General features: G+C 33.2%; 1 protein-coding gene across 1 annotated transcript; it reads right to left on the minus strand.

Annotated features, from left to right (window-relative positions):
* Positions 1 to 1,016: 1,016 nt before the first annotated feature.
* Positions 1,017 to 10,342, minus strand: LOC139886225 (kinesin-like protein KIN-7D, mitochondrial). The gene is made up of 26 exons (XM_071869971.1): positions 10,323 to 10,342; positions 9,798 to 10,158; positions 9,549 to 9,646; positions 9,333 to 9,422; positions 9,193 to 9,245; positions 8,606 to 8,671; positions 8,250 to 8,303; positions 7,728 to 7,787; positions 7,479 to 7,557; positions 7,328 to 7,395; positions 6,901 to 6,957; positions 6,703 to 6,807; positions 6,442 to 6,546; positions 6,214 to 6,321; positions 5,833 to 5,964; positions 5,529 to 5,705; positions 5,102 to 5,272; positions 4,533 to 4,670; positions 4,194 to 4,313; positions 4,031 to 4,081; positions 3,316 to 3,363; positions 3,061 to 3,204; positions 1,924 to 2,703; positions 1,632 to 1,761; positions 1,411 to 1,531; positions 1,017 to 1,314 (listed from the first exon to the last, which is right to left on the minus strand). Exons 2-25 carry the CDS (start codon positions 10,127 to 10,129, stop codon positions 1,446 to 1,448), a joined length of 3,252 nt encoding a protein of 1,083 aa, XP_071726072.1. The 5' UTR covers positions 10,130 to 10,158; positions 10,323 to 10,342; the 3' UTR covers positions 1,017 to 1,314; positions 1,411 to 1,445.
* Positions 10,343 to 15,128: the final 4,786 nt, after the last annotated feature.

The following is a 15,128-nucleotide window of genomic DNA, read 5'->3' on the forward strand; positions in this document are numbered from 1 at the left end:
ATATCCAATTATAAATTGTTCCCTATTTTCTCCTATATAACGATAATATCAATTGATTTTTGAATTCGTTTACAAACAACAACTACTGTCATCACAATCCTGAACCTTAGACTTTCGAACTCACGGTATGTGAGTAGTACTTATGGGGATGGAGAGCAATTGTGGTCCACACCTCTCTTTATTGACGTTTTTATTGATGTAACTAGTAACGAAAACTATAAATATTTGATAAAGACGTACTTTAAAGAGCCATCGTTTTAAAAAGATGGCATAGTAAATGAAAATTACTGTTGATATATTATTTTGTCGCATATATTCATATGTACTTATGTATGTATATAGGGAGTATGTAGTTTCAGTGATGGTAGCTCAGTGGGTGGGTGAGAACATACAATGTAAATCTTGAAGTTTATGGGTTTAACCCCATCCATATTCCTTTAATCACGATTTACACTACTTACTTTTTATATATTCGTCGTAAGATTGACTGTCGGAGTGTCAAATTTACCCTTTTACGCATTTGTACATGCATACAAATACAAAAGTCGGTATGGGAAAGCATGGGCTTGTGTAACGACCAAAGATGTTAGAAGTACTTTTGGACACATTCTCTTGTTTCAACATGGTTATTTTAATATCTTGTTCCGATCCTAAATCTTCTTCAAGTATACGTTCCAAATTTGTAGGTTATCATTATTACAACTCTGTTACCCATACGTATATGTTTCCATACGGTAAGAACTACACTTTGCTTGTCATCGTTTAATGACATGTTTTGTATCATTGTATACTATTTGATACATTATAATTTTACATCTTAGATAGGCAGCTAGCATGGTCCCAGAAGGAAAGTTATCAAGTCACGAATTCTGTAGAAATTGTCTATAATGGAATTTTTTTTTTGCATTTTAGACTTACAGCCACAATTATAAAAATAGCAAATAGAAAATAGAAAATAAATAAATATACTAAAGGGAAAAAAATAGATTTTATGACTACATGCTAAGTTTGTACAGTCAGCTAAAGGTGAGTTAAGCTGAGATTCACAGAAAATAATTTTGATGAGAGCAAATACATATACATATGTGTACTACAATACTGTTATATATCACACTAGCAGGTCAAACGATGGACCCTGTTAGTTTTCTGTTTTCCATTTTTTAGGTTCTAAGTTTACGATTAATTTGGCATGCATAAAACCCTTTGTAAGAGTAGTAGTTTACATACAGCTTGACCAATAAAGAATTACACCCACTATGTGACACAAAAATTTAACCAACAGGTGGATGATGATGACGATATACGAAACACCTCCTGCAAATTTATACAATAAACAGTTAACTCCGTATATATAAGCCGAAAAATGGGCACAGTTGAATAATATTTCATAAAAGCGGAACATTATAGTACCTTTATTTTAATGAGATCTCGACAACGTGCAAATATCACGAGGTGTAAGCAAAAATCCTATCTGTAATCTTGGTGCGGCAAATTGGACACTCGGAACATGCAACTGAACAGGATTTACACACTGCAAAAGGTTTTAAGAATGCCAGTGTAAGTCGTCATGTTAAACTGTGATTGAGGATCATAATAATTGTCAAACTACAAAGAGAATTGAAAAGACATACAGCTAAAATGGCGGCAAGGAAGAAGCATTGTTGTAGTTGGTGACTCAAAACATACTTTACATACATGAGAATCTGCATCACCATTGCCATTGTATTTGAGCTCTTTCTCCTTCATTTCTTGCAATCGAGCCTAAAAAACATATAGATAAAACAATGTAAAACCTATAAACCAAACTAGTATCATCATTATGAAAAATTATACCCAAACCCATAGTGACTCGTTATTCAACCATCTCAAAACTGTCCATTTTGCTACCTTTAGGTAAAAGTATAGCTCAAAAAACGAAATTACCTTCAAACGAGTAACAAGGGGTTCTTCCTTTGGCACGTCATGAGCTATAAATGGAACATCCAACACTTGCCTATCTTTGAGTACATTATCTGGACTTGGTCCGTTCACATTTTCATTTCCTTCAACGTGTCCTTGGTTATTGGTATTAACTTCAGGGACAAAGCTTCCCACTTTAAGATCGCCATTATCTACTCTCGGAACGTTCAAATTTTCATTTTTTTCACCATGTACTTGGTTATCATTATTTACTTTAGGAACAATGCCTCCAGCCTCTTTCTTCAATTGAGCAACAAGAACCCACATATTAGCCAAATCATTTTCCAAAGCTGCTTCCTTTTTCTTCGACTCCTCAGCTCTCTTCTTGTATTCATCTTCTATAACTTTTTTCTCAGCCAAAGCAGCCTCAAGGCTTGCTTCCCGTTCCTTCGTTGCCTGCAACTCCATTCTTAAATCTTCTGGATCACCATCCAACAAGTCAAACTCATCATTGACCCGACCAGAAATTCGTCCATTTCGACCAGGTTTTGTACGATCACTAACATTTCCAGGTCTGGAATTTACCAACTCACGAGCGGCCAGCAATTCTTTCTCGAGTTTTGCATTTTTTAGTGACAGTTTGGTCACTTCACCAGCCAAATTCTTTAGTTCTTCAGCAGCAGCAGATGCCAACTCTTTTGCATAAGATGCTTCTTCAGATAGTTTCTGATTCTGCACCAACAATCCACTTTTATCCTCTAGAACTTGTACATGCTCTCGCTTTAGTTTCTCGTTCTTTACCTCCTGTTTGAAAGATTGAGAAAACAACAGCATTAAAACTAATTCATCATAAAACTTCTTACTCGCTATTAGAACCTGAAATTGTAACTCCATAAACGGGTCAGGTAGGAATAATAGAAAAAAAATAGGCATCAAAATACAGTTTAAACGGGCTCAACGTGGTCTAACATGAACCCAAACGCTCAAAAACTTTCGTAATTCTATCTAATACTTTGAAATATTTGTAAGACTAAAGGAAAAAAACGGTGGTAAACCACAAACTCCATTTAACACATATTTGTAAATCACCCATGTTGACCCCAACTCATTTTGAGACCTGCACAAACCGACCCATTTTATATCTCTACTTTCTACAATCACCTGAATCTTGATTTTCTTCCTTAGCTCGACAATGTTATTTTCAGATCCATGATGTCCAGATGATGCCGGTTTCTCACTCTGGGCCGCAGCCAGCTGTTGTTCAAGTAATGTTATCCTCCCTTGCAGCTCCTTAATTTCAGAGCACTGTAATAAAAAAAAGTGAAAATTAATGAAGAGGTTAGATGTGTCAACAATGTGACACAATGAAAATTTTAAATACTAAAGATACATGTTGCATTTAACATATATACATACCTTATTCTGTAACTGCTCCTGTAGAATACGATTATCTGCTGTCTTAATCTGTGAATGTAGAGATCATTGGTAAGTGACAGTATTTTATTTTGTACTTACTTACCACAAACATAAGGTTGCCAAACATTCTAAATATTGTGACACAATATAACCGATGTGCAAATACAAAGAATATGGAGGAGAATTCCAAGTAGATGTGGCAATTTGAGCCACTTATAAACTGGTCATCTTAGGTTATGCATTATCCCTTACTGATTAAATAAAAATAGTTAAAAAAATGTCAGACAGGTTGATCTGATTATAGTTTGCCCAAAGTGTATTTATAATGCATACAGTTGTAAATCAGTTCATTTATCAACCAAGTTATTGTTATTGATCAAAAATATAAATAATAAATATAAAATAACTTGTGCCTTTTCTTGACGCATAACTTTTATTAATCTAAAATACTTAGACAAATATGTTTTAGATCAATCCAACCATACCACAACTTACCCGCTTTGACCCGTTACACAACCCACCCATTTTGCCATCTCTAATACTAAGCAAACATTATTATCATCAGTTACCGTAATCATAATTCAGCTGACAATCCAAAACACCAAATGATTTGATTAGTTAGAAAGAAATAATAAATGCTTCCAGTCACTATAAGGAGTCTATACTGTATAGCATACATCAAAAATGTCTATATCAAAGTTAAATGTATATGTACCTCTAGCTCAAAGCCTTTTTCATCACATTGTGTCATCAACCTCATCATTGCCTATTTTTTACAACAAAAATGTTCATAATGTTGCAAATGTTCAAGCTTCTAAATATAAAGATGATAGAAATGTATACTGTTTAATTTTGATTATAGCTGAAAAGGAAATTACCTGCTGCATATCAGCCAATGATGTATTAGAAATAGAAGCTTCATTACTTTCAATAATCTGTTTCTCCAAGACCCTCATTTGCCTTCTTTTTTCTTCAATTTCAAGTTCCAAGCTTTCAATCTGTATAAACAAATATATTTCTATAATTAGGCTAATAAATATAAATATGACACCACTTACATTAACATAGATTAATGAAATATTGATAACTCATTATCCTCTTTATATTTTAGAAATTCATCTACACTACTATGATATGTATATATATATAAATCTGTGTGTGCTACGTTATTTTGCAGTTAAAGTATAATCCACTCCAGATATAGAAATAAGCATTACCTGAGTTTTTGAGCTCTCGGGATCAATTCCAGACTGTTCTACTAAACGTTTCATTGTACTTGAGCTAAATGCTATCTCTCCTGCAAGCATTTTAACTTGCTCCACTAATAGGTCCATCTGATCTATAGAGATTATACCCTAGAATTGAACAAACGATCAATATGAACGAAGTTGATATTAGGAATTTGACACACACCAATGCTGTATAATTCAATACATGATTATGATAATTCCAGATGAAAAAAATGTACCATCAAACATATACATTATTCTAGATGTTGCATAAGCACTTCGTGTTTGGCAGCTACTTAGTGCAGTATTTTTTTTTATATAGATATGTCAAAGCATGATGTCTGTTATTGTAGTTTTAACTCTTTAGAGAACAGAAACACCATGCAAGTATGCATGACAGATTGACACAGAAGCGTATATGCAACGTATGAAATTGATGTGATTAATGATGACCACACAACTTATAATTTCAGCGAATCATTCAATACTGTTGCAATAAAAGTATTTATATCCATCAACAAAAGCCTATGCATTAAAAAATGAGTCTTGAATCGTACCGGTGATTTGGCTCCACCAGCAGACCCATTTATAAGCTCACCCGCTTGAGTTGATTCTGTGATTGTGCTACCTGCTGTTGATAAGCAGCTAGAATTTCTTTTGTGTTTGAGTTCACACGATACTACTGAGGGAGTGTCGTATGCATTCTCGCTTTGCAAAAGAGAAGCATTCTAAGACATGCAAAAAGAAAAAAGAGTCATCAAGCTCAACTTTCGTTGATCAAAATGCAATCAGACAGCAATTCAGATTCAGAGCAAAAATATAAATCCAATAACACAGAAAATGAGGCTTCACAATGACAGAAAAGATTAAGTGCCAAAAGGGTAATCTCACAACAACCTTGAATATGTGTACAATCAAGTTGCAAACACCATAATCCAGAAGGGAATGAATAGAATTAACAGAATATTAGATCATGTAACTTACATCATCTTCATTAGCAGATAAACTTGGTTGATAAGATACTTCTGATAATCCAGGAACTGAATTTTTTGAGGAAACAAGTATTAGCTTGGTGAGCCTCTGTATTCTACTCATTAGGGCTGCTTTAGCTTCTTCCTCTTCCTCCAAGCGTGATTGCATCTTTACTTGTCCTTCTTCCAACTATTAAATACAGTATATGGATGTCAATAATAACTTAGTATCCGATTTTAAAACCAGTCTGCTACTTACTGCCTCATTAACAGCAGAAGTACAGAACCCACGACTGAGTATAAAGAGAAAATAGTACCTTTAGTTTTAAGCTCATTATCTCCTCTGGGTTAACACCTACAAGCATTCCCCTCCTTAGTTGTTCAAGTTCTTGTTTGAGAACAGATATCTCTCTTTGGTACTTTTTAATCAAAGACTTCTCATCTATAATCTGGAAGATGAAGTTTCAATAGCATAAAATAAGTCAATTTAGTATATTGTTTTCGATATCGGAAGTGATATATCCACCATCTAAATTACTTCTTCCACCAAACATATGCATTATTTAGTTGTACAATACAATCTATCAATGCACAGTTTATGTAGGAAGAAGTGGTTTGGATGGTGGATATATTCATATATCAACTCCCTTTGGATATTCTTGCGGAATACATGGTAAGATATTTAATATACAGCAGACCTTGTTCCGAGAAGCATAGATTTCAACACGTTTTGCCCTACTTGCAAATTTCAGCGTATTGTGTGTCTCCTCCATATTACTAGAAGCTGGAGTTATGGTGCAGATGAGCTGATAAGAAAATAAGTTTCGAATGGAGGTGAGGTAAACTTTTTGATAGCCATAGCCCGTATATTCAACTATAGTACTGTACATTTAACACTTAAAACCCTCCAATTTCCATATACTTACTGAAACATGTCCATGACCACTCAATGAGGACTGAAGTAAGCGCGTAAGCTTGGAATCTCGATAAGGAACATGAGATGCCTTCCCTTCACTAAGCTTCCCAATTACCTGCACGTCCGGTTAAAATAAATTTCCCAAAAAGTATGACAAACCACATGGGTATAATGCTGATGCATAATTTATAGGTGACAAATGATGCTCATGTGTAATGTATCTATGCTTAAATACTTGAAGTGGCATCATTTAAATTGTATGATCACTTACAGTACCCAGAGTCAGAAGACTTTTATTTATGTAAGATCCTTCCTTCCTCCTCAGTCCAGTTGTTTCAGTTTTTGAGCTTTCTGATCCCGCAAGATCAATAAGATTCTAGAATAGATAGAAGAAAATAGTATAAATAATTAAATAGTAGATACAATAGCAAACACATGTAAATTTTACTAAGAATCAACAAATACGTACAAGCTGTGAAAAAATCACACCATCATATTCATCACCATGGGCGCTGCTCTCAATCATCTGTCAATTCAAATACATATCAGAAGAAAATTTGTAAATGGTTGAGAAAATGACTATCAACAGAATCAAGTAACTTATTAGCGAAAAATGCATTGTGTGTCAACTGTTAGTTAACAGAGAGTTGAAAACTAATGTGCGAAAGAGGGGATTCGACAGTGAGAATCAAGGATAAATGACAATTTAGACAAGTTGCAGACTAGCAGTTTAACTTTCATATATTTGACTGCCAATACATCAACTTAAGACAAATATCATCAGAAACGACACAGTCACATACATAGTTAGACAACTGTGTACAAATAACTAGACAGAATAAACACAAGCCTGTGATGGTTAAAAGTAATAATATCTCTCGATGCTAATCACATACCAGAGTAAATATGGTGTGACTACGGCTACTAAGCAGATTAAAATTATTTGACCCAACGTGGCGGTGCTCTGCATACAGAAAGTAGTCAACATGAGCTGGAGATTACATAAAAATATTACATATATATGCACACAATCGGATTCAGAAGTACCTTCACCAGCAGCGATAAAAGATAGTGCATGGCCAGGGGATAAGACAACCTCCTCCTTTATACCCTCGACATACGTACCCTAAAGCGCATGATCAAGAATACACTTAAGAGATATGTATGCAACACTCACACAGAGTGAGTGATTGCAAGTTATAATAATAAAATAAATAAAGGAGTTCGAAACACGTAAGAAAACCAATTAAGAAACACACGAGACAGGAAATCAAGAATTATAGTTACTGCAGAAACCTGTGCATCTTCTCGAACACGCAGATTTTGTCCGGTTGGATCGAGCAAATCATTGATCACCTAACACAAGTAGCATAAGATTCCACTCTACATAAATAGAAAGCACAAGTGACAGAGTATGAGATAAAACGACATTATGGTTGTTAAAGTCCCATCACCAGTCCGACTCAACTAGTCGGGATTTTAATGTAGTCCGACTAGTCTTTGACTTGGCCAATTTATTAGGTCAAGTTGTCAAAAGTCCAATTTAATCGGTAAAAGTCGGATTTATTAGTTCAAAGTCGAATTTATTGGGTCATAATCTGTCAAATACAATCAAAATTGTTCAATGTCCGACTAGTCTCCGACTTGGCTTACTAGTCTCCGAATTGACCGATTAGTCCCTACAAGGTCCCAACCGACTAGTCCCTACAAGGTCCCGACCGACTAGTCCCCAACAAGCGATACATAATATTAATGGCAGAGCAGTGAATAATAAAGTGCACTTCAGTTTACAAGCAGTCAGCTAGTGGTGATGCTAACCTCGTTGTAAATCTCAAGATACGACACGCGCAACAAAAACTCCCTTCCTGGAGTCTGCAATGTTAATAAAAGGAGTTCATTACTCATACACTAGGCTCCAGACATGTCAATACTTGCCCAACTATGGTACATTCATACAGATAGCAGATACGAACACGTGCATATATTTATTATACACAGGAGCTTGTGCATGAATATAAGAGGAAGATTAAGAGATATAAAAGATAGTTAAAGAGCAAGCTCACAGGCAAAAGTTTCATCACAATACCATACCAAAGGAATGTTTTTTTTTTATATGGAAGTATGCAGCTTCCTTGACTTCTAATATTGATGATAAGGTTCTGAGAAATACTTACATCCTGAATAATGCTGAAAACATCCTTTATGGCCAATGGTATAATACCAGGAGAACGGTGATCACCCTGTAAAAGTAATTGTAATGAACAAGGGGTTTAAAACAATGTACACACACATAGACAGAAAAACCAGGCGAAGTGATAGGTCGATTAAAGGCATGAATCGTATGTAACACTGTATGTTGCCAAAGTAATTGCATCATACTGCCCCCATTCCAAATAAAAAACAGCATTTTTCACTAAAAAATGTCAGTTTGTAACGGATATACTAACACATACTCGACTAACAATATATCTAACATTCAATCTTGTCCATAAACTATCTAATTGGTTGCTAAGTTTCTAATTGGTACCAAACTACCAATGTATGTGCTAGTTTTCAACTGATGCCTGATGGAGCTTACAAAATGTAACTCCAGAAATATACTAGTCAACAAAAAGCTTCTGTAGTTATAAAAACTGAAGTTGCACATAATACTTCTACTGGTGTTTATTTATTGATACAAGCAGCAGCAGCAGTAATTCAATACATACGATCATAAAACATGAATAACATCATAGGAGTGAGGAGCCAAAACTTCACTTACATGCATTGTATGTGTCTTCCCACTGCTTGTAACACCATAAGCAAAGACAGTGCCTGCATTAACAGTCCTATATTAGCTCAAACAACTTCTGATCCATTCTGTGAATCATATATAGTTAATTTGAATCTAATTTAATGCACCGTTTACTCCTTCCATGGCATTTTTTACAACAGGTCGAGCAGCTACTTCATAAACTTCCTGAGTAACAGCTGAAGGTCCAAAAACTCTATCTACAACGTCATCACATAAATAATTAACAGTATCAAATGCAGAATATTCAATTCATATATTAATAAACATTTTTTATTTCCTTGATTATAATTATAATATATAAATCCAGAATCCAGATTCTATACCAAATGCATATGAAGTCAAGGGATTATACTCGTTCCGTACAAGCTTGTCACCATCAGCATACCACGATATCTCATCTCCTCTCTGATACTCACGTTCACTAAAATAGCAACAAATTATTAAATATCATAAAATAAAAAAAAATAAAAAACTCACCGACATTTTCTCAAAACCCTAAGAAATCTAAAATCAGTGTTACTTGCGTACAAATAATAATTTCAGTTCAAATCAAATCAACTGAATCAAATTACCTCAAAGGCCTAAACCTAATCGTCACAGAAATGCTATCTCCACCTCCCGATCTCGACACATTATCAACCTGTTCTTCAATTAGTTCATCCGGAGACGGAAAACCGACCGGCGACCGGTTTCCGTAGCCTCCTTTCGAATACATAGAATCTGACCTGGATCTAGAACCGTTACCAGAAGCACCGTAAAACGACGTCGTTGTAGAAGACGGACAGGAGCGAGGAATAATTTGCTTAAATGACGATGATGAAGAAGATGAAGAAAACGGACTTGAAGGCTTCCGGTTGTGAAATGATGAACCGCTTCTTGTTCTAGATAATGAAGAGGCTGCCATTTAGTGATCCAGCTTCTGCTTAAAGTAACCTGTAGATACACGCAAAAATTAAAGCGAGATATACAAGTGAGCGAACTGTCAGAAAATCACATGACGATTAATTTTTATAAAGTGAAGTACATTGTTTGAATTATTATTTAATTTTGTTTATTGTGAAGTGAGGTTGTGGAGAGTAAAAGTAAGGAATCTATACGTATAGAGAGAGAATGTGTGGTACGGGTGCGTGTTTCTTCTTCGTTAAGACAAATGAGAGAGTTGCAGAGAGAGTGGGGAGGGAGCAAAAGATCCCTAAAATGACTCACAGAGGGAGACTGGGAGAGGTGGGGAGAACGATGGAATGATTTTTTTTTTTTTCCTTAATATTAAATATTAAATACGGAGTAATAAATAATAAAATTAAAAAACTACTAGATCTTACGTACTCAATTTTATAATTTAGTAAAAACTACTAGATCTTTCACCATTGGTGTATCTATAAATTATACTCCGATGTTTATACTATTAAAATGAACGTTTTTTTCTCACATGGATGGATGGAATATACTTTCAAAATATATTCTTGAAAAAGGAAAAGGGAACACACGATGTCTTTAATTTGGTTTAGAAAATTTTTTATTTGATATAACTGAACGAATATAAAATTAAATTTAATTTATACAATATTAAATAAATATATTCCGTTATTACATAGACAAAATTTGTCTTATTTATTATGAATAGTACTATTCAATTTTCCATTTTTTACAAATCAACCCCCTAAATTATTATTTATCCCATCACTAACACCAAAAACACCCACCACGCTTTACCGGCTTCTACACTGCGCTCAAACAGTAGGACTCACAGAGGCCACTACTGTGCTACATTTTTTTTTTTTTTCTCCAACGATAAAAGAAGCAACTTTCTTAAAAGGAACAACCCTTCAATGCTACCAAAAGATGTCGAAAAATATTTTATTTTTACAAAATAGATCAACTAACTTTAACGCTAAAAGAAGCAACTTTCACAAAAGGAACAACCCTTCAATGTTAGATGTCGAAAAAAATTCTTTTTTACAAAATAGATCCACAAAAGGAAAGACTTTTTTTTTTACTCGCATTCAAAACGGAGCCCCCGGCGCGAAGCGAGGGCTCCACAACTACTTAATATTATTTGTATACATGTACAAGATATAATTTGAACAGATATCTTAATCTTTAAAGTCCTATAATAATTACGCGAATTTGAAATTCTATTTGAACCTTTAATTTCATACCTTCTTAATTTTTTTGCTCCAAACTATTTAAATCATAATTATTTCAAGTCGATTTTTTCGTTCAAGTCATATACGTGTATGTGTATGTTAAATCATTAAAAATTTATGTACAATTTTCTTGACAATATTTTTTTATTGAAAATTATACACTATGATTAACACATATATAGTTTAAGTTTTTCTCTTGGTTATTGATTTTAATTATTTTTTAATATAATATAAAATGTATGTATGTATTAGGATTATGATGCTATATAATCTTATTATATTATATAAGTTTGTATATATATGTTCGATTATGTATATTAGTTTAGTATGATATTTTATAAAGTTAATAATATAATGTTCGTTTATCTGAGAAAAGGTGAAAAAAAAACAATTATGAAGGCGAATATAGTTTTATTAACCGAAATCGAATCGAATTCAAATTCGATTTTCCATTTGATTTTGATAATACTTGAATTGAATTTCAATTTATATTTTTTAGTTTCAAAAATGAGGAAAATGAACCGAATAAAATGAAAAATCGAAAACTTAACCGATCAACACCCCTAAAACAAGTGTGTGGGTTTAAAAGTTAAATTTATATATATATATATATATATATATATATATATATATGTATATATATATATATATATATATATATATATATATATATGTATATATATATATATATATATACATCATATATATATATATATATATATGTAATTAGTGTAATAAAAGCTTATAAAAAAATATAACTATTAAAGATATATATATATATATATATATATATATATATATATATATATATATATATATATATATATATATATATATATATAATTAGTGTAAATTTTGCATGGATGTGTGAGTTTGTTTTAAAAAAATAAAAGCTTATAAAAAAATATAACTATTAAATAGAGATATAATAAATAACAAAAATAATAATAACAATTAAATGTAATTTTCTAATGCATCTTATCATTAGGATTTAAAATTAAAATTATGCATTGTCTAGTAGTAACCAGTGGTACATTGAGTTGGTTGATGGTAGTTTTTAGTAAGTGGTTGGTTATTTTCTTTTTTGTTTTCTTTCACGATTGAGTTTTCGACTCTCTTTACGAACAAACTAATCTCAAGACGACAACATGTTTTGCAAGCTGACTGGAGCCATGGATTGTGAATGTTTGTGGCCATTAACAACGCCACTTAATTAATTAGTAATAATTAATAACTTAAATGTAATAATTAATATGATTTGTCTAATATTAGCCCTTAGGGTTATACACATATACATAACTAAATTTGTTATACATAATCAATACGGAGTAAGGTTGTAAAAGTCGCGAGTCGGGGACGCATCGGTCGAGACCTGAAAAAGGACGCGTCGGCCGAGTCGGGGGACGCGTCAGAGACGCATCGGGCGTTGACCAACGTTGACTTTATTAATAATTTCTTATATATATATATATATATATATATATATATATATATATATATATATATATATATATATATATATATATATATATATATATATATATATATATATAACAGTTGATTATGTAACATAAATTTCTTAAATAAGAACTTGAATTTAAAAACAATCAAACTTCAAACTCAATTAATGTTACCGAGTACATAATCAATAAGGACATAAAGAAAAGAGCGGCCCAAAAAATGAAAACAACCCCTAATTTTAAAATATATCAGATCTTGACGAAAATTTGACTGACTTTGACCATTTTTGACAGACTTTGACCGAACTTTTAGCTCTGACCGTCTTTCGAGTCATTTTCTGAAAAAACGGGACGGAGAACCCAAAAAAACGACGCATCAGCCGACGCGTCGGTCAAGTCGGCTGAATTTTACAACACTGATACGGAGTATTTATTTAATTAGATAAAGTATTTTCAAATTTCTAATTACTATTAACATAAGAGAGAGAATGGAAAGAGGTGAGGAGAGATAGAATGGAAAGAGGTGAGGAGAGAGAAGGGAAAAGCAATTTCGGCTGCTTTTTCAAAGGGAAGCTATGGCGGCACTAGGCGGGAGTGGATGGAACAACGAAGAGATTACGGTGGTAACAACTACATGGATCGATTCAGTGGTGTTAACAAGAGCCGATTAAATCTATCATGTTCTATAACTTTCCGGAAACCTGGGGAGTGGCTGAATTATGGATGATGTTCAAAAACTTTGGGGTGGTGAAAGATGTGTACTTGGCAAGGAAGAGACTACTTAATGGTCATCGCTTTGGTTATGTGAGGTTCGAAGGGCTAAATAATACTAAAAATCTCTTATCAAGGCTAAACAAAGTTCAAATTCTAGGGTGGGGTTTAAAAGCTTATAGGGCTTATGATCGAAAAGATCCATCAAGAAGCAACAATGGTAACACAATAGGTAAGGAAACGAGGGCCAAAACCAATGAGGTGGTGTGGAGGATGATCAAATCAAAGGAAGCAAATAGGGATGAGAGAATTTTTTCAGAAGTTGTCAAGAATGTGGAAAATAATAACCCTCCTCTTAAACCTCAACAGAATGCAGGCGTAAATGGCAATAACAGTGCAAGCGCGGTACATCTGGTAATAACAGTTCATGTGGTAATAATAGGCCAAGTGGTGATAACAAAGCAAGTGGTGTTAATGCATCCCAGAAGGAAAGGGTGATACAGATTGATGTTGATAATGAAAATGAGCTGCTATTACAAAAGGCCATGATTGGTGAAATTTCCAATATAGACTGTAATGACCCGGAAATTTCCGATCAAATTTAAACTTTAATCTTTATATGTTTCCGACACGATAAGCAAAATCTGTAATGCTGGGTCTCAAAAATTTTGAACTGTTTCATATATTCATTTGACCTTCGACCATTCTCGACGATTCACGAACTATTATTTGTAAATAAATATGTATACATATAAAAATAAATATAAATATATGTATAGGGTATATTAAATATAATTAATTAATAATTGTAATACTCGTTGGACGTTTCGATTATTATTTAGAGAAGTTTAATTCGAACTTATAAGATTTTAAAATGAACGGTGGTAAGAAAATGAGTTCTATAAATTCTAGGCTTATTAATAATATATTAAGATGTTGTTTGTCAAATTTTAAAACTTTTATATTTTGCTTGGGAGTTGGGAGTGATTAATTAATGTATTTTTTTTAATAGTTAATGACCAAACTTTATACCATAATGACCTATATAAATAAAGTTACTCAAATTAAAATTTTGGGATTTTTCCGAAGACTTTTATCCGTCCCTAATTTCAAATAGTGCACGATACACGGGCTCTGAAAAGTGTCGGTACATAAAAACAATTAATCAGGCGGCTTTGCTATTACACTTTACTTTTTACTATTGCTAATTGAAGTAATTACGTGTTTTGTCTTCTCCATATCTAATTCTATAATATAGATATATTCATATATAGGAATATGAATATGAATGTTCACACACATATATACTGACATTAACACAAACATTGGTCACCTTACACCCATTACTAAATTGTTCTTCTTCTTCATGAACAAACCATCTTACTTCCATAACAATCACCACTCTCCACCACGGCTATCATCCACTACCGAGAGCCACCTTGGTCTTTTTCCTCTCCATCAACAAACCGTCACCACCCTTGTTCTCACACCCTCACCATAACCGAAACCCACAAGCTCGCTTATTTTTGTTTCTTGTTTGATCAAATTCACTTAACCACCACAAACTACCATCCCACTGCCGTTG

Source organism: Rutidosis leptorrhynchoides, chromosome 1 (assembly GCF_046630445.1).
Source record: "Rutidosis leptorrhynchoides isolate AG116_Rl617_1_P2 chromosome 1, CSIRO_AGI_Rlap_v1, whole genome shotgun sequence".
NCBI lineage: Eukaryota > Viridiplantae > Streptophyta > Magnoliopsida > Asterales > Asteraceae > Rutidosis > Rutidosis leptorrhynchoides.

Bases quoted from the DNA above. Each gene is read 5' to 3' on its own strand.
- LOC139886225 (XM_071869971.1), bottom strand. From the start codon at position 10,129: ATGGCAGCCTCTTCATTATCTAGAACAAGAAGCGGTTCATCATTTCAC. The intron at 9,423-9,548 runs GTATAGAATCTG...ATGACGTTGTAG, and splicing joins CTTGACTTCATATGCATTTG to ATAGAGTTTTTGGACCTTCA. The intron at 1,762-1,923 runs GTAATTTCGTTT...TATGTTTTTTAG, and splicing joins CCCTTGTTACTCGTTTGAAG to GCTCGATTGCAAGAAATGAA.